At 39.9% G+C, this 20,065-nt stretch overlaps 1 protein-coding gene across 1 annotated transcript; it reads right to left on the minus strand.

Annotated features, from left to right (window-relative positions):
• Window positions 1-13,535: 13,535 nt before the first annotated feature.
• LOC138974366 (kelch-like protein 17) lies at window positions 13,536-19,857 on the minus strand. The gene is made up of 4 exons (XM_070347082.1): window positions 19,748-19,857; window positions 17,166-17,188; window positions 16,468-16,824; window positions 13,536-15,997 (listed from the first exon to the last, which is right to left on the minus strand). The coding sequence occupies exons 1-4, from the start codon at window positions 19,855-19,857 to the stop codon at window positions 15,462-15,464; spliced, it is 1,026 nt and encodes a 341-aa protein (XP_070203183.1). The 3' UTR covers window positions 13,536-15,461.
• Between the last annotated feature and the right edge of the window lie 208 nt (window positions 19,858-20,065).

A 20,065-nucleotide genomic window follows, 5' to 3' on the forward strand; every position in this document is an offset into this window, starting at 1 on the left:
ATGGGGGGGGGGGGGGGGAGGGGTGGGGGGGGGGGGATGTTGTACTTGCGCACTACTCTCCCGCGTTCCGGCATTTCTAATTTATAATTGTATGTATGAATAATTGTATTGTTCTGTATTATATTGAATTGGATTGGATTGATTTGTAATGGATTGGATTGGATTGAATTGTACTGTAAGGAAAGAAGGGAGCGCGGCTAGAAATTAAAAATCATGTGAGGTTGTTTTGGTTCGTGAGAAGATGTTTCCGTTAATTCGTCTCATTAAAATATTGTTATATTTTTACCGATGTGTTAGTGTTAATGTTGGTGTGTGTGCGGCGGGGGGGGGGGGGGGGGGGGGGTTACGTGCGTTCGAGTGTGTTTGTGTGTGTGGGTGTAAACCGTAGAAAATCGAAGGGGAATTAAGTCAAAAATAACATGGATTTGCCTTGACGTCTCTGTATGTTTGTGCATGTAAATCAAACAACCACAAAGCCGTTTAGACAAGCGAGCTCAGATCAATAATTGCTCGATACTCGTATTTCATGAAACGTGACCGTTACGTCAGTGAAGATCCTATCCTGTTTGGTAAAATAATGTCCTGTAGACTTCTACGATCAAATAGTTTTTCCCTGATATCGTGGTTTTAACGGGTCGACCACACGTTTCTTGTTTGTACGAGGTAAGGGGCACAACTCTTCCACAACGCTTGTTAATCCTGACAGAGTTATTTTTAAAAAATCGTCTATTCGCCACACACACAAAAATACGTCTTCAAAATGGCGTCGTCGACGAAAAGTTGTGGTTAAATACATCATTTTATGGTACTCATTGAATACTGCGAAGTGTTAAGGTGTTACGAGTGTGTTCGGGTTGCGGTTCTTGCTCATGTTTATACTCACTGAGTTACTTCCCTTGGATCAGGATCTGAATCTGGATCTGGATAACCCGCCTGGGTTGGTGGTTTGCGGGTGCGAATGCGTATACGCACGGTTCAGTGTGCTTTCGCGAAAGGGTGTGTCATATGCACGGCTAGAACTAAGATACTTCTTGATTTCAGTAAATAGTTTCATTACATGTCAACTAGTTCGTTTTTAAATGATTTTTTAGAGATCGCCAAATGGTATTGTGTGAATAACATCATTCGATCGATTGTACGCACGGCGCCGTGCTTCTAGTAGCTCAGTCCATTCCTTCTTTCCGGTGTGGAAACAGACGTGTTTCTGGCGAAAGAATCGGCGTTTTCAACTCGCCATATCTTCATATTCATTCGGACTAGAACAACGAAATATAAATTTCTTGTAAAAAAATCCCGAGCCTTGCGACTCTGGTAGTCATTTTCTTACGCGAAGCGGCCTTTGGTAGGTACGACAGTTTTAGTCACCCAAGTATATCTAAAACGCACGTGGACGAGTTTTCAATGGCGTATTTGAAGTCTGTGAATGTTGTGATTACAAATCATTTCGGGGCACCCCTCAGTCTATACGTACAGACAAACAAATTGCATGGAACGAAAGTTGAGAGGCTGGACTGTAAGTTGTTGTTTTGACTTCTACAAATCTCGCAGGTCTTTTATGCAAAACAGACTCAAAATTGCATTGTTCACGCAAGTGTAGATGACGAGACTATCGAAGGAATGGAATACACTTGCCTACAGATATAATAGACAGACACTGTCTATTTATATCTATGACTTACCCTAGCCCATATGTTAGAATAAAGAACATACTTTGCTCTTTTGAATGATGTATGATTTGGCACTGTACACAGGATTTTAGACCTGCCCCCGAAGTGATTTTTCCATAAACCCGTCAAAAAGCTCACTCTGTTTTGGCCGTAAAAAGCGCCCAAATGAAGTCAATTTCTAACCTGTGTCGTGTGTTCGAAGGAGTACATCTCAGCGATGCCATTGCCTTGCAACCTCAAAGAAATATATTTTAATAACCCGCTAAATGAACGGTTTTTTAGTGTGAAATAAAAGCCGGAGATTTGCTTCGTTTCTTTGCTGCGACACAAAACCAAAACCAACTATAGATCTGCGGTGACATTATGAGTTCGTTTTCGACATTGCAGTGAAGTTGCGTGGATCTTCGACGATTCCCGTTCGGTTTAATGTGGATAGAGCTTTGATTGAATGTAACTGCTTTGAAAAGTTACAACATGAGTCCTTGGGATCGATGTTTTTCGGTAAACTTCTTCGTATCCTTGACTTTACTTTTGACTTGAACAGATCCAGATCAGCTGGGGCTGTTGATCGCCTACACAGATCTATATGAAGTTGACTCGACACGGCGAACTGCCGAATCCGTGTCCTCTCGTCGGTCCTACCCCCAAATCCCTTACCAGCCTCAGACCCCACCTCACCATTCTAACCTCACTGGCGTACTATGTGTGATTATCCCTTCCTCATGAAAGAGAAAGTGGAGAAAGGGGGAAAATGAAGAAATGTGTTTTTTTTTACACATTTTTTTAAGTCCAAAAAAGATGAGAAATATTCATAACAAATTCAGTTTTGGGTCTTTTTCAAATCTGTTTGATGCATCTTTTCTGTGACCATTGTGGCTATGCACTGACACACAAATAAGTGGAGAAAAGGGAGAAATGAAGATTTTTTCTCACTGCACAACAGTCAGGGATTAGGGTTACATGTTTACATGTACATTGTCAAGAGGTCAAAACAAATTTTAAAAGCTGTTGAACACTGCACTAGTGTTGCTCTAATCAAGGCGAGTCTGGAACAATAGGTTCATCCCACCAAAAAGTGAACATGGAATTAGTTATGATTTTTTGGCTTGGGTACGGCCAAGTGAACAAGGTAGGAAAGGTTAGAAATAGTCATAACAAGTTCACTTTTGGGTCTTTTTCAAATCTGTTTGCTGCATCTTTTCTGTGACCATTGTGGCTATGCACTGACACTCAAAAAGGTGGAGAAAGGGGAAAAATGAAGATTTTTTTCTCACTACACAACAGTCAGGGATTCAATCAATGAATCAATGAGGCTTATATCGCGCATATTCCGTGGGTACAGTTCTAGGCGCTCTGCAGTGATGCCGTGTGAGATGAAATTTTATACGGCCAGTAGATTGCAGCCATGTCGGCGCATATTTACCTTTCACGGCCTTATTCCAAGTCACACGGGTATACTTACTTACTGCCTTTCACGCCTGGTGGCGTGTAGGGCAGCGTCACACGGGTATGGTAGACAATTATTAACTGTGCCTAAGCAATTTTGCCAGGAAAGACCCTTTTGTCAATCGTGGGATCTTTAACGTGCACACCCAATGTAGTATACACGGGGGGTGGTTCGGACACCGAAGAGAGTCTGCACACAAAGTTGACTCTGAAATAAATTTTCGCCGAACCTGGGATCGAACTCACGCTGACAGCGACCAACTGAATACAAATCCAGCGCGCTACCAACTGAGCTATATCCCCGCCAACTAGTGTTGCTCTAATCAAGGCGAGTCTGGAACAATAGGTCCACCCCACCAAAAAGTCAACATGGAATTAGTTATGATTTTTTTTGCCTTTTTGCTTGGGTACGGCCAAGTCAAAAAGGTGAGAGGGGTTACAAATAGTCATAACAAGTTCAGTTTGGGGTCTTTTTCAAATCTGTTTGATGCATCTTGTCTGTGACCATTGTGGCTATGCACTCAAAGTCAAAAAAGTGCAGAAAGGTGACAAATGAAGATTTTTCCTTCTTTCAAGACAATGTGTGATTTGGCACATTTTGCCTCAGTCTTTATCAAGAGCCTGTCTAACCCACTTTGAAGCTGTTAGAGACTGCAGTAGTGTTCCTTACATCAAGGCGAGTGCACAATGGTGCATTTCGAACCCCCCCCCCCTAATGTTCACTTTAATATCAATAAATCAATAGATATTCAGTCACAGTTTAACTAACTCATTCACCCTCATCACTCACTCATCCATCCATCACAACAACACTGTTTGATGCACAAACTGCCTGCCTTCCGCACTGGGAAGCCGCTTCGCTTCGCAACAACAACAACACTGAAAACTCGCCGGGAAATACCCCCACCACACGTGTCACACGTGTGCTTGTTTCTTCCGACTAATATCAATTTTGGAGAAAAAAAGGACAAAACTGGATGAAAAATTCTACGGCCCCAGCAATCTCATTACTCTGAAAGGGGAACCGGAAGTGGCTGGTCCTCAGGTTTCAAAGTTGACCGATATTCCCACTAAAGTGACCTAGATCCAAAGCCAGCCATCCATTAGAATGTAGGTCCGTGCTCCCACAGTTCAATACCGCGAATTGTTGTTACAGTCCCTGATTTTTTATGTACGGAATCCGGTAGTCTTTTTGTTGTTGTTAAATAATTATATTGCCAAACGTTATGACATTTTGAGATAATTGAACAAGTTTCAATACTTATTGGCTGAGCACCTGTGTGCTCAAAGGAAATGTCGCTTGTTTTTATCAAAAACTAATTTTCAATGGTCATTCGTGCAAACCGTCACACAAACATGCGTGCCTCTGTGTCTCTGTGAGTATGCGTGTGGCTGCTTTCATAGTTAGGGTGCAGGCGTTTTTAATCATTTACCCCACACCAAAAGCCCCCCCCCCACACCACCAACCCCCCCCCCCCACACACACACACACACACCCCGATACCTGTCAAATTCCCTCAGAATGCATGAACAATTCCGTTACCTCAGATCATCACCAGGAAAAATTCCTCCGCATCCAAAATATCAGGACTTTAGATATCAGATACCGACTTTATGTAATGCGCTTCAAAATCATATTCGCAAAGAGAGAGAGAGAGAGAGAGAGAGAGAGAGAGAGAGAGAGAGAGAGAGAGAGAGAGAGAGAGAGAGAGAGCTGGACACGAAGAAGGGAAGCTACAATCGCCCCAGGCCATATATATTATATATATGTGTGTGTGTGTGTGTGGTGTGCGATTCATAGAAATTTACTGGACAGATCTTCATGAAACTTTGCACACAAATGTTCCGACCCCCAACCCTTCACCCTGATTCAAACTCATGTATCACAAGTCCAGCGCTCCCAAATTATTTCTTTTTATCATTTTTGTCAGTCAAGATAATGGGGTTGGGGTTGGTACGGGAATAATTGTGAAGCAGACAATAAGGCAACAACTTATTTTGTTTACAGGTATTGTATATGTATACAGTGAACTTAGCTGTGTTCAAGTTTAGTTATGTTTTCTGTCGAGCGAATTTTTTTTAAATACGTTTTTACTACTAAAGGAGTGATAATTTTATGTGTTCGCCCTCGAGAAACCTCGATCATTTTCTGAAAATGCACGTTGATAAGTACCGTTTTATGATAAAGTTATACTCTCCATTCATTTATATACACAAACTAATGTTTCATTTATTATTTGTAGAGCTAAATATGTCAGTCGGGATCATGTTAAGAATCGCAGTGTTTTTCGCAAAATCGTACTTGACAACCCCCAGTAAAAAAATTCTAAAACAAAAGTTAATACGTCAACCTCTTTTTTTCTTTGCACAGATGTGTCCATATTGCTTAGAGGAACCTGTGCACAAAATGTGTAATGTTTCTTTCACGCGATTTGAACACACAAGTAACCCCTTAAGAATCGCAGTGTTTTTCGCAAAATCGTACTTGACAACCCCCGGTAAAAAAATTCTAACAAAAAAATTAATACGTCGACCCCCTTTTTTCTTTGCACAGATGTGTCCATATTGCTTAGAGGAACCTGTGCACAAAATGTGTAATGTTTCTTTCACGCGAATTTTTTTAAAATACGTTTTTACTACTAAAGGAGTGATAATTTTATGTGTACGCCCTCGATAAACCTCGATCATTTTCTGAAAATGCACGTTGATAAGTACCGTTTTATGATAAAGTTATACTCTCCATTCATTTATATACACAAACTAATGTCTCATTTATTATTTGTAGAGCTAAATATGTCAGTTGGGATCATGTTAAAAATCGCAGTGTTTTTCGCAAAATCGTACTTGACAACCCCCAGTAAAAAAATTCTAAAAAAAAAGTTAATACGTTGACCCCCTTTTTTCTTTGCACAGATGTGTCCATATTGCTTAAAGGAACCTGTGCACAAAATGTGTAATGTTTCTTTCACGCGATTTGAACACACAAGTAACCCCTTAAGTGGAGACGAAATTAAAAAAATTACATACATGCACTGCAACGTTAAAGAATTAATGTCATTACCATCTTGACGGGCTATCATTACTACATTAGTTCACCTTGGTGGCTCCTTCCTATTGGCTTCTGTGTGATGCAGTCTCATCTGAAAATACCACGAGAATGTGCCAAATTATTTATGCCATGGTATACATTATTTACTGCGTAAAATATCTGCACTCTCTTGCACATGGTCGATGACGGCAATCGATTATAGAATTAACAAGTCGCGTAAGGCGAAAATACAACATTTAGTCAAGCTGTCGAACTCACAGAATGAAACTGAACGCAATGCAATTTTTCAGCAAGACCGTATACTCGTAGCATCGTCAGTCCACCGCTCGTGGCAAAGGCAGTGAAATTGACAAGAAGAGCGGGGTAGTAGTTGCGCTGAGAAGGATAGCACGCTTTTCTGTACCTCTCTTCGATTTAACTTTCCGAGCGTGTTTTCAATCCAAACATATCATATCTATATGTTTTTGGAATCAGGAACCGACAAGGAATAAGATGAAAGTGTTTTTAAATTGATTTCGAAAATTTAATTTTGATCATAATTTTTATATTTTTAATTTTCAGAGCTTGTTTTTAATCCAAATATAACATATTTATATGTTTTTGGAATCAGGAAAAGATGAAGAATAAGATGAACGTAAATTTGGATCGTTTTATGAAAAAAGTTTTTTTTTACAATTTTCAGATTTTTGATGACCAAAGTCATTAACTAATTTTTAAGCCACCAAGCTGAAATGCAATACCGAAGTCCGGCCTTCGTCGAAAATTGCTTGGCCAAAATTTCAATCAATTTGATTGAAAAATGAGGGTGTGACAGTGCCGCCTCAACTTTTACAAAAAGCCGGATATGACGTCATCAAAGACATTTATCGAAAAAATGAAAAAAACGTCCGGGGATATCATTCCCAGGAACTCTCATGTCACACACACACACACACACACACACACACACACACACACATACACACGCACACACACACACACACACACACACACACACACACACACACACTTTGGATTTTCACTTTATTTCAGCTAGTATCAGCTATGCAAAGAAACACACATAAAACAAAACAAACGTACTCAAATGTACAAAGAACTAAAGACAAAACTCAAAGCAGTAACATAAAGACTGGGAAAGTCAAAAACCAATAAAACAAATATATCAAAAATAAATGAAATCATTGTACATAAATCAACAAACTAAGGTAGGCTATACATGAGTTTCACTCAAGGTGGTGATCGAATTTCTAGATATATGCGTCTAAACTTGTGGTTTTAGGATTATGAGAGGTCAAGCTAATGCGGAAAAAAATTTAAAAAAAAACAACATTGTCGTAGTTTGGAATGTGCAGACGGTACACTTGGTACATTTGGTGCATATGAGTTCACCCGATGCACTTTTTATGACGGCGTACTAGTGCCAAAACCTGGGGTTACTCATTATCACGTGATAATTACTAATTAACGCTGTCAGTTACTGTTTTCACTCGTTAGTCACTCATTTTCACGGGATAATTAGTGATTTTCACGGGAAAATGACTAATTTTTATATTTAGTCAAGTTTTGACTAAATATTTTAACGTAGAGGGGGGAATCGAGACGAGGGTCGTGGTGTATGTGTGTGTGTGTGTGTGTGTGTGTGTGTCTGTCTGTCTGTGTGTGTGTGTAGAGCGATTCAGACTAAACTACTGGACCGATCTTTATGAAATTTGACATGAGAGTTCCTGGGTATGAAATCCCCATACGTTTTTTTCATTTTTTTGATAAATGTCTTTGATGACGTCATATCCGGCTTTTCGTGAAAGTTGAGGCGGCACTGTCACGCTCTCATTTTTCAACCAAATTGGTTGAAATTTTGGTCAAGTAATCTTCGACGAAGGCCGGGGTTTGGTATTGCATTTCAGCTTGGTGGCTTAAAAACTAATGAGTGAGTTTGGTCATTAAAAATCTGAAAATTGTAAAAAAAAAAATGTTTTATAAAACGATCCAAATTTACGTACATCTTATTCTTTATCATTTTCTGATTCCAAAAATATATAAATATGTTATATTTGGATTAAAAACAAGCTCTGAAAATTAAAAATATAAAAATTATTATCAAAATTAAATTGTCCAAATCAATTTAAAAACACCTTCATCTTATTCCTTGTCGGTTCCTGATTCCCAAAACATATAGATATGATATGTTTGGATTAAAAACACGCTCAGAAAGTTAAAACGAAGAGAGGTACAGAAAAGCGTGCTATCCTTCTCAGCGCAAGTACTACCCCGCTCTTCTTGTCAATTTCACTGCCTTTGCCGTGCGCGGTGGACTGACGATGCTACGAGTATACGGTCTTGCTGCGTTGCATTGCGTTCAGTTTCATTCTGTGTGTTCGACAGCTACTTGACTAAATGTTGTATTTTCGCCTTACGCGACTTGTTAGTTTTGGCATTAGCAATCCGTCAGGAAGTGAGCCAAAACTAACAAGTCGCGTAAGGCGAAAATACAATATTTAGTCAAGTAGCTGCCATTTTTCAGCAAGACCGTATACTCGTAGCATCGTCAGTCCACCGCTCATGGCAAAGGCAGTGAAATTGACAAGAAGAGCGGGGTAGTAGTTGCGCTAAGAAGGATAGCACGCTTTTCTGTACCTCTCTTTGTTTTAACTTTCTGAGCGTGTTTTTAATCCAAACATATCATATCTATATGTTTTTGGAATCAGGAACCGACAAGGAATAAGATGAAAGTGTTTTTAAATTGATTTGGACAATTTAATTTTGATAATAATTTTTATATATTTAATTTTCAGAGCTTGTTTTGAATCCGAATATAACATATTTATATGTTTTTGGAATCAGAAAATGATGGAGATTAAGATAAACGTAAATTTGGATCGTTTTATAAATTTTTATTTTTTTTTACAATTTTCCGATTTTTAATGACCAAAGTCATTAATTAATTTTTAAGCCACCAAGCTGAAATGCAATACCGAACCCCGGGCTTCGTCGAAGATTACTTGACCAAAATTTCAACCAATTTGGTTGAAAAATGAGGGCGTGACAGTGCCGCCCCAACTTTCACGAAAAGCCGGATATGACGTCATCAAAGACATTTATCAAAAAAATGAAAAAAACGTTCGGGCATTTCATACCCAGGAACTCTCATGTCAAATTTCGTAAAGATCGGTCCAGTAGTTTAGTCTGAATCGCTCTACACACACACACACACAGACAGACGCACATACACCATACCCTCGTTTCGATTCCCCCTCGATGTTAAAATATTTAGTCAAAACTTGACTAAATATAAAAATTAGAAATTAACAGGTGAAAGTTAGTAATTTTCCCGGGAAAATGAGTAATTAACACGTGAAATGGTAATTATCGAGAGAAAATTTTCCCTTGATAATTACAATTATGAGGTTTTGGCACTAGTAAGCCCTATGACGGCTTACTAGTGCCAAAACCTGGGGTTACCCATTATCACGTGATAATTACTAATTAACGCTGTCAGTTACTGTTTTCACCTGTTAGTTACTCATTTTCACAGGAAAATTACTAATTTTTAGTTTTGGCACTAGCAATCCGTCAGGAAGTGAGCCAAAACTAAAAATGAGTAATTAACAGGTGAAAGTTAGTAATTTTCCCGGGAAAATTAGTAATAAACACGTGAAAATGGTAATTATCAAGGGAAAATTACTAATTTTCCCTTGATAATTACAATTATGAGGTTTTGGCACTAGTAAGCCGTCATACTTTTTCCTTCTGCAATATCACTATTGGGTTACGTCCCTTAATCGATCGACGCCAAAAGTAACTTCTCTCCCATTGCCTTTTGGCGTCCAAAAAGCAAAGAAACCGTTCAAACCAATCGGATGCTTGTGGTAGATTTTCTACACACACATTTTAAAGAAACTGAAATTTATAGTTTAGAAAAAAGGAAGAAGCAGTTGATTTTGATTTTAAAATTTTCTGGCTGTACGATGAACCCGACGTACCGGATTTGCGGTCTGGCGCTCAACCAAATGAGCTGACGGTACTCGCTGCTCTCGGGGCAAAAAGAAAAGTTTTCAATTCGAGAGTACTCGTGAGTTATTGAGCATTCGGGTCTGTTACTGAAACGTCGGTTTTCCAGCTGTTCGTAGTGTCTATGCTCTACGCTCGATCGATCTCACTGTTCTAGTGACGGCTGCCCCTATTGTATTATTAAAAGCGCGACCGACATTGACTATATTGCCACTTATAACACCGAAACGTCTTGACCAATCACAAAAGGGCACTGAAGTCATTGAAGAAAAGATATGCCTTTCCAGAATGCTCTCTTGATTTGTCCTTGGTCCGATGACTCAGTATGTTTGCTTTATTATGTAAAGGGAAGCTTGTTAAGCGTTAAGGCTCCTATATTGTTGGCAACTAACTGCAGCAAGACGGGTATTTGTTATTCTATCTCTGCAGGCCAAGGATATTTATGAAACTAGTATTTGTGAATGAAATTAATTTGTAGAGCTTAAATGTCTCAAGTTAAATTTAATAAAAAGTCTACTTCATTACATGCTTTTCCCTGGTACACAGCTCTGGAGATTAACCCATATCAATCAAGGTTTGTTATGAGCCAAACGGCTTTCCATATGAGATTATATACGTACCACTGCCGGCGCCACCAAATAATCATATTATACACTTTACAACGGATTACAGTTTACACACACACACACACACACACACACACACACACACACACACACACACACACACACACAAAGGTAATCTTGAACTTTAGAGTGACGAAAATGCACCAAAAATGGCGTACGTTGTCAACCATGGGACCTCATCTACACGAAAGAGTTGTCTCCCTTGTCCGGTCACACGGATAATTCCTTCTTTGACCCATGTAAACGAAATGCATTCGTACAGTTCATCGGAGTTCATTCCGTAACTTCAAAGGGATCTAAAATGACTTGTTATGATTACAAGTACAGGTTCTACAAATTTGGAGACTTAAATGCCTCTGAATTATGAGCTATGAATTTAACACGCTAAAGTTCAAGATTACCAGAACCGAATTCGTCTGATAAAACAATTAACTTACCCCCACCCAGTGCTGTGCGAGCCTGGGCAACAGCGTTAAACTGCACTCGCAAACCTTCCAAAACATCAGGGACATTTGCCGCCCCCGCCCCCGCCATCTTGAGCTGTTCTGTCAAAAGGCGGCAAAGCGAGGCGATGAAGACGCGTATTTAAGCTTAGTGTTTTTCATGTGGATTCCCAGTCCAAGTTTTTAAGTCGCTTAACCACGTGACTAATAACTGAATAATACAGGTGTATTTATTTTTAAATACAGGTGTATTGTTTATTAAATACAGGTGTATTTACTATTTACTACAGGTGTATTTATTATTAATTACAGGTGTATTTATTTTTAAATACAGGTGTATTTATTTTTAAATACAGGTGTATTTATTATTAATTACACCTGTATTTTATAATAAATACACCTGTATATAATAATAAATACACATGTATTTAATAATAAATACACCTGTATTTAAAAATAAATACACCTGTATTTAAGAATAAATACACCTGTATTTAATAATAAATACACCTGTAGTAAATAGTAAATACACCTGTATTTAATAAAAAAATACACCTGTCATTAATAAAAAAAAATACACCTGTAATTAATATTGTATACTTATTGTATACGTTTAAGAAATAAATACAGCTGTATTTATCATTAAATACAGGTGTATTTATTTTAAATTACAGCTGTAATAGTTATGAGCCAAACGGCTTTCCATACTAAACTGCCACCCACGGTGGCAGGGAAAGCCGTTCGACGACGTGACTGCAGGGCTAGTTTGATTTTGCTAGCTAAAAATAAAATCGCTACTACCTTGTCTATATCTGAAACTCATGAAACAGCACTTTTCAAATCGCAAATGTTTCCCCATGGAGTGAGCTGGTGCTTTTCCAGATCTAAGCATCGACCCACATCAATAAAAATGTTCCTTGCATGGCATTTACCTAAATCTGTTATCAAGATTGTTAAAAATCAAAGGGTTCGTTTTTTAGTCAATTAGCTTACACGATGTGTGGCTTTTTATTTTGTAAGGGTGGTTAAAATGCATGTATGAAATGAGACCTAGACCACATGCACCGGACAATGAAAGTAGAGTTTCCCGTTCAGTACCACGATTGCCACTATCAGACACCTTTTCGGTAAATGTGTAGGGCTGGGGTGTACACTTGAAAGCCAGCATCCAGTATCACGAGGCAAGCCCTGAAGTGGAATCCACAAGGGAAAAGGAAGAGAGGCCGGCCGCGCAACAGCTGGAGACGAGACACTGAAGCAGAGATCAACAGGCAGGGGAAGACCTGGAGCCAGATCGAAAGGGCAGCCCAGGACCGTGTCGGATGGAGAATTGTCGTCGATGGCCTATGCTCCCCCGGGGGTTCATAATGGCCTAAGTAAGTAAGTAAGTACACTTGTGCTTTTGTGCAGTCATTTGTTTGGGAAGCAGGAACATGCAACATGTTTTGACAAACATCAGGGTTTTGTGTTTGTGTGCGTGTGTGTGTGTGTGTGTGTATGTGTGTGTGCGTGCGTGTGTGTTATAAAACCAACAATAACCAGCACATAAAGCTTAAAGGCACAATAAGCCTCCCGTAAGCCATCACAGATACTGTCAGCCTTTTACACACAGTATAAACACCCTTTCATTTAAACGCTCACCGTTCATTTAAACACTCAACGCTTGAGAACATCCCAGGTGCCCTCCGTAAAGAGCGAGCAATTTTCAAAGAAATTATTTTTGCGTGGTTTATCTTACCCCTGAGCCATCGTGAACCCGTGTGATCCAGTTTCCTTTTTACATTTAGTCAAGTTTTGACTAAATGTTTTAACATAGAGGGGGAATCGAAACGAGGGTCGTGGTGTATGTGTGTGTGTGCGTGCGTGCGTGTGTGTAGAGCGATTCAGACCAAACTACTGGACCGATCTTTATGAAATTTTCCATGAGAGTTCCTGGGATTGATATCCCCGAACGTTTTTTTCGTTTTTTTGATAAATGTCTTTGATGACGTCATATCCGGTTTTTCGTGAAAGTTGAGGCGGCACTGTCACGCTCTCATTTTTCATCCAAATTGGTTGACATTTTCGTCAAGTAGTCTTCGACGAAGCCCGGACTTCGGTATTGCATTTCAGCTTGGTGGCTTAAAAATTAATTAATGACTTTGGTCATTAAAAATCGGAAAATTGTAAAAAAAATATTTATTTTATAAAACGATTCAAATTTACGATCATCTTATTCTCCATCATTTTCTGATTCCAAAAACATATAAATATGTTATATTTAGATTAAAAACATAAAAATAAAAAATATAAAAATTATTATCAAAATTAAATTGTCGAAATCAATTTAAAAACACTTTCATCTTATTCCTTGTCGGTTCCTGATTCCAAAAACATATAGATATGATATGTTTGGATTAAAAACACGCTCAGGAAGTTAAAACGAAGAAAGGTACAGAAAAGCGTGCTAACCTTCTCAGCGCAACTACTAAACCGCTCTTCTTGTCAATTTCACTGCCTGTGCCATGAGCGGTGGACTGACGATGCTACGAGTATACGGTCTTGCTGAAAAATTGCATTGCGTTCCGTTTCATTCTGTGAGTTCGACAGCTACTTGACTAAATGTTGTATTTTCGCCTTACGCGACTTGTTTCACAATGCAGTCGTCAGTTTGTAATTTGAATGCGACTCGCTGTGAGCTTATCTGCAAAAGCACGTTATTATACATACCTCTGACTATGCACGAAACAAACGGCTGTGGTTCACAAGAACTCTAGCGATGGCTTTTGACTGTTCAGAGGAACTGGCGATATGCATAAACCGTCGTCTGCTACGAGAACCACGACCTTGCGTGGCCCTGCTTCCGGGCTTTTCTTTTTTGAAACTTTCAAACCTTCGAATTGTACTGATCTTGTCTTGATGAAAAAATAATTCTTTTATGATTTAAGAATGTTTGTGTAACAAGCTGTCAATTTATTATTTAGATTTTAAAAGTTAGGTCTAGCGCCAAAACGCACCACGGTCCGATTGTGATGGAGACAATCCGAAAAATTAATTCTTTGAAAATTGCTCGCTCTTTACGTAGGGCACCTAGGATGTTCCCGTTCGGTGAGCGTTCAAATGGAAGGGTGTTTGTACTGTGTGTAAAAGCCTGACAGTATCTGTGATGGTTTACGGGAGGCTTATTGTGCCTTTAAACCTTCCCTTTCTGAGCCTCAGTGACATCATTTGTCATGGATAAGGGCACCTATAGATAAAGATTTTATTCATTACATATCCAAGGAAAAACGCTCTCAGATGGCGTTGAAGGTTATGCGATAAGGATCAGGGTTTAAAACGAAGGCACCATGCAGCAAGACTGCCTTCACTTTACAAAAACATGTATATCGAAAGCACAAAAGTTGTCGTCAAATTCAATGTACAGTGACTCTTGTGTGAGAATTTGGTTATTTCCCTTGACTACTCGACAAGATGTTATCAGTTATAAGGGCCGCTGGCAGACAGGCTTAGTTTTATCTGTAAACTTCAGCACACGGGAAAACAGGCGCCTGGATGCTCATTCATTCACTTTGATTCTAACTCATTAACATACCTGTGACATTTTCCTATGATTGTTCAGTCGCATTCGCCAGCAACTCCTACAAGACGGTCAGATCAATAGTATCTTAAATGCGTAATTCAGTGGGGTTTTGTTTGAGTTGAGAAAAAGCGTTGCTCGAGTTAGAAATTGCGGTGTGTATAACAAGTGCCGAAAAAAAAATCTGCAGAAATTATTTCAGTTGTACAGGATACTGGTACCAAATTTACTGAAAGTAGAATTGTCTCACAGTTGTGATTTCTAACGTCCCTTTAACTGTCATGGCTATGCTGGACCCTTTATTACAGTGGTATGAAAAAGCCCGTTTGGATTGCTTGTAAATCTCATATTAAAAGATGCACGTACTAATACTGCATTCACAGTGAGAGTCATTCCACATAAGATAATTGTGAAATACAAAAACCAACATCAAAAACTGACACACCAATAAAGTCTTCCGTCTTCTCCCTTCCCTATAACATGTATACAACCAGGATTAACTGTGTGCTAAAATAAGTATCTTTAAGCATAGGTGTTGTTTGGTTGATCTGTACAATTTCTGAAAAGTGCTCGACATGTTACTTTTCTAATATATAATTGTTTTATGGCGCTAACAAAGCCAGTACATTGCAAACAAATTAATATTCCAATTTTGTCCAAGTTTCCCTATTTTCTTAAACCCCTCGGGTTTTTGTATGCGACAGTTGTTGGGTCAGAACCGAAACCGAATGGTGTGGAACTTTGTAAAAGAGGTTGTCCTTCAGAGCTGGAGTCCTGGAGTTCGGAAGAGCCTTTTTCAAATTTACTGCAAAGGGTCTCGAGCAGGTCGACTTTACTGAGAGGTGGAAGAGACGGATAGTGCCGAGATTCGGTCACCTCTTTCAGCTTGCTGATCAAAGAAACCAGCAGAGATTTCACGACTTCTCTGTGCTCAGGCAATTCGTACTGGTCACAAGCCCACATATACAACACCAGTTTTTGTATCAGCTCCGTTTTGCTGACATTCTGACCCTCCATGTTGCCTTTTACAAGTCGTGGGGTGTTCAGCGGTGCCGGATTATTTGCTGCGTCCCTCGCATGGCGGTTGTAGAAGTTATGGAAGTAGAGCGAGAGCTGCTCCCCTATGTAGTACTGGCAAACGACCTTGACCTGGTCTGCCTGGTATTCGTCCGCCAAGGTCAGGAGCTCAATAAGATTGGCATCTGCAAAATACAAACACCATAAGTTTTGGACATTCAAAGAACACTTTCTTTTTTACACCAGAGGATCACTTTTGAACACTTTTGGAGATCCAAGGAATGTATATATAACAATTATAATAACAATAACAAAAACAGCACTTCTTTGTCCATAATTAGAATATTACATAAAAATGGACAATTTTCTTCGGCACACCCTGCCTGCATGTAAACGAATATAACAACAATTGTATAGGACAACACACTCTTGATATATATCTATCTAACCTCTCTCTCTCTCCCTCTCTCTCCCCCCCTCTCTCTCTCTCTCTCTCTCTCTCTCTCTCTCTCTCTCTTTCTCTCTCTCTTTCTCTCTGGGCGGGCCTCTGCATGTGTATTACAATTTGAAAGCAAATGTAGGAATGCTTGAATAAGAATTGACACGGATTTTTCATGGAGGCTAGCAAAGAAACTGAGAAAACGATGGTACATACCTGCAACCAAGGTCTTTGACGCAGCTGTACGAGGGAACATAACGTTGAAGAACTTCACCACGCTCTTGAACTCCTTTCCATGCAAAGGAACTTTGGCCTGAGATTTTTCTCTGAAGTCGGAATAAAACATCTTGCGAAAGACGGGAGAGTAGTGCGCCAAAACAGCGCGACTGGCGTGGAGTTCTCTCCCTTCCACCTCGAGGATGACGTCACTCGTCTCGTCGGGAAGTGCCAGCACGTTTTGTGCGTCACAGGGGTCTTCTGCTTTTGGCGGTGTTGTTGAATCTGCGGCCGTGGCTTCGTCAACTTCGCCATGGCCCTTCTGAAGAGCCTCAACTGAAAGACAAATCAAATAGACTGATAGAAAACAATAAAAAAATAAATAAATTAAAAAAAACACTAACAACCCAACACTAATCAAGCAATTGATCTGACGGATAGGAAAAGCAAACCAAAACACAACATCTTTTAAAATTAAATATATATATTTGAGTAAACAGCGAACACAGAAAGGACAATTGCTTCTATATCTACGTGTAGCTCGGTCCTTGGTTCGTGAATAAAATGTAACTTCTCAGAAATGCGGCCGCCATTACAGAACGACAGCAGTCACACTTGCCGAGTACGGTATGCCATGATACTGAGTTAGGCCTACTACCGATTGTACACGTTGTTCATGTATCCTACAAACTGCCTACCTTTTGTTGGGTCAAGCTCTATGCTGAAGAATCACAGGTGTTGACGTTAGAGTAATGGGGGAGCTTCTTTGAAAACCGACAGTTACAGTAAGTTAGTCAAGTACGCCCTTCACACACTGGTCGCCTCAAGCCTTGTCTGTGCAAGAATTCGTCTCAGTCTTTACTGCATTCGGGTCACGGAGTTATATTATGATTCAAAGCAGTGGCATAACGACGCAGTCAACACAAACATTCCGGGTGCATTTACCCTGTGTGGTGTCTCCTTTCCTCAGTTTAAAGGCAAAGGAGAAATTATACAATGTAGCACACAGGTCCTTCTTCCAATCCTACATTCGGTTTTGAAGTGGAGCCACTATATATATCAGTTATGTCCGCAATAGGTGCTTTCTCACAATCCTACTTTCAGTTCCGTGACCTCAGTTTGACTAGAACCAGAGACTATAGAGTATACAGAGACGCTTCATCCTTCTTTGGGCTGCGGTGCGAAAGTGAGACCGGCCAGCCAGCGCGCGGGAAAAGAGCCACTCCCTGCCGCACAAGGAAGTTCGCGTATAGCGGCTGCTGTCGGCTGTGTTTATATCACGTTTATATTAAAGGCAGAGTAAGCCTCCCGTAAACCATCACAGATACGGTCAGGCTTTTACACACAGTACAAACACCATTTCATTTAAACACTCACCAATTGAGAACATCCTAGGTGCCCTCCGTAAAGAGCGAACAATTTTCAAAGAATTTATTTTTGCGTGGTTTATCTTACCCCTGAGCCATCGTGAACCCGTGTGATCCAGTTTTCCCTTTTCACAATGCAGTCGTCATAGTTAGTCATTTGAATGCGACTCGACGTGAGCTTATCTACAATAGCACGTTTTTTTATGCACGAAACAACGGCTGTGGTTCACAAGAACTCTAGCGATGGCTTTTGACTGTTGAGAGGAAAGGCGATTTGCACTGATAAACCGGCCGTCGTCTGCTACGACCCTTGCGTGACCCTGCTTCCGGGCTTTTCTTTTTTTAAACTTTCACAACTTCGAATTGTTCTGATCTTGTCTTGATGAAAAACGAATTCTTTTATGATTAAAGAATGTTTGTGTAACAAGCTGTCAATTTATTATTTAGATTTTAAAAGTTAGGTCTAGCGCAAAAACGAGGCGCCGTTGTTGTTAACGGAACAAGTCTACGAAAATAAATTCTTTGAAAATGTCTCACGCTCGACAGAAAGCAGCCAGGATGTTCCCGTTCGGTGAGCGTTCAAATGGAAGTATGCTTGTACTGTATTTAGACGCTCGGAGAGCTCTGTGATGGTTTACGGGAGGCTTACTGTGCCTTTAACATACTGTCTGTTCTGTCCGGCTGACAGTGCTGCAAAAAGTAACTGAACGAAAAAATATGTTTGTTTGTGAACATCCTTTTTAAATGACCATAAAAACACCGCAGAAAATGGTGTAGATTAAAATTAAATCAAATTTACTTAGGCGGCAATACCCGCTGCATCGCTGTAGTTATGCAAACATGATTCAAGTCAGTGTCTTTTCACGAACTAACCGTCGTTATTTTTGTGTGTTTTAGTCAAATACAAATACATACTGTATACATGGTCACTTAAGCCTGAGAAAATATGTCAGGAATAAATCGTTAACGAAATAGTTCCCGGTCAAATCGGTAACTAAGGCATTTAGTCAACTTGGCGTCGTCCCAGCACCTCTAAAGTGAAATGGGTAGTCAATTGCACGGTGCTAAGAAATTATCATGTAAGGAAAACTGTAAAATACAGCAACTTAAACAACATTATTGTGACCTAGCTGACTTTAAATAAAGAATCTTGATCGATCGATGATTGTCTTATTTCTTATCGGTTGCTTATTTCTTGTTCAGAAAGCTCTCTCTCTCTCTCTCTCTCTCTCTCTCTCTCTCTCTCTCTCTCTCTCTCTCTTTTTTTTTTTTCCTAGTCATAGTTATAGTAAAATAGTTTAGTCTCTCTTTAGGGCGAGGGCCAGATGCAAAAAAGCATATCTATGCTTATTCTTGTCACCCTCGAAAAATAAAGATTTGTCATTGTCATTGTCATTCTCTCTCTCTCTCTCTCTCTCTCTCTCTCTCTCTCTCTCTCTCTCTCTCTCTCTCTCTCTCTCTCTCTCTCTGAGTCAGTTACACACACACACACACACACACACACACACACACACGCACGCACGCCGCACACACACACACACGCACACACACACACACACACACACACACACACACACACACACACACACACACACACACACACACACATGAATTGAGATGAATTAACGAGGTACGGACCGACTGGATGACTGAACAGCATCGTCACAAGTATTCTAGTTTGAGAAGTTTTCGACTCAGTTTTGCGCTTGGACGAAGAATAGAATCAATTGTTCAGTTGTCCTTCAAAACAAAATTAAGCCTGATGTTAATTAAACAACTGCGCAATCACATTGTTGAGCTTGTATACAGTGTGTGTTTTCTCTGTTCTGGTAGAATACACGCAGTTCGACGCTACACTTTTTACTGATTTCCGACATTTAACGAGAGAAAAAAAACAAAAAAACAATCCTCACTTGGTCTCTTCCTCAGGAAATTTGAACATCCTGAAGCCTTTGGCATGTGAGTTTGAGCAATTGATGGCCAAAGACCATGCCCCGCTGTGTTTTCTTTCTGGTGCGGCCATGGTTGTGCTGCACGATATCGCTACTGCTGTGGAAAGGGAAAGTAGGTTTTTACATGTTTCCGCGTGGTGGCGCCACAGGGCTTCCTGTTTCAATTTTCAGCGCCGAATGAAGCGTCTCTGTGTACTCTACAGTCTCTGCTAGAACCGAGCTGTAGAGTTATAAATAGAAAGTATTTATTATAGCCGTGTCACACACACACACACGCTC

The sequence above is a fragment of the Littorina saxatilis genome, linkage group LG8 (genome assembly GCF_037325665.1).
Source record: "Littorina saxatilis isolate snail1 linkage group LG8, US_GU_Lsax_2.0, whole genome shotgun sequence".
NCBI lineage: Eukaryota > Metazoa > Mollusca > Gastropoda > Littorinimorpha > Littorinidae > Littorina > Littorina saxatilis.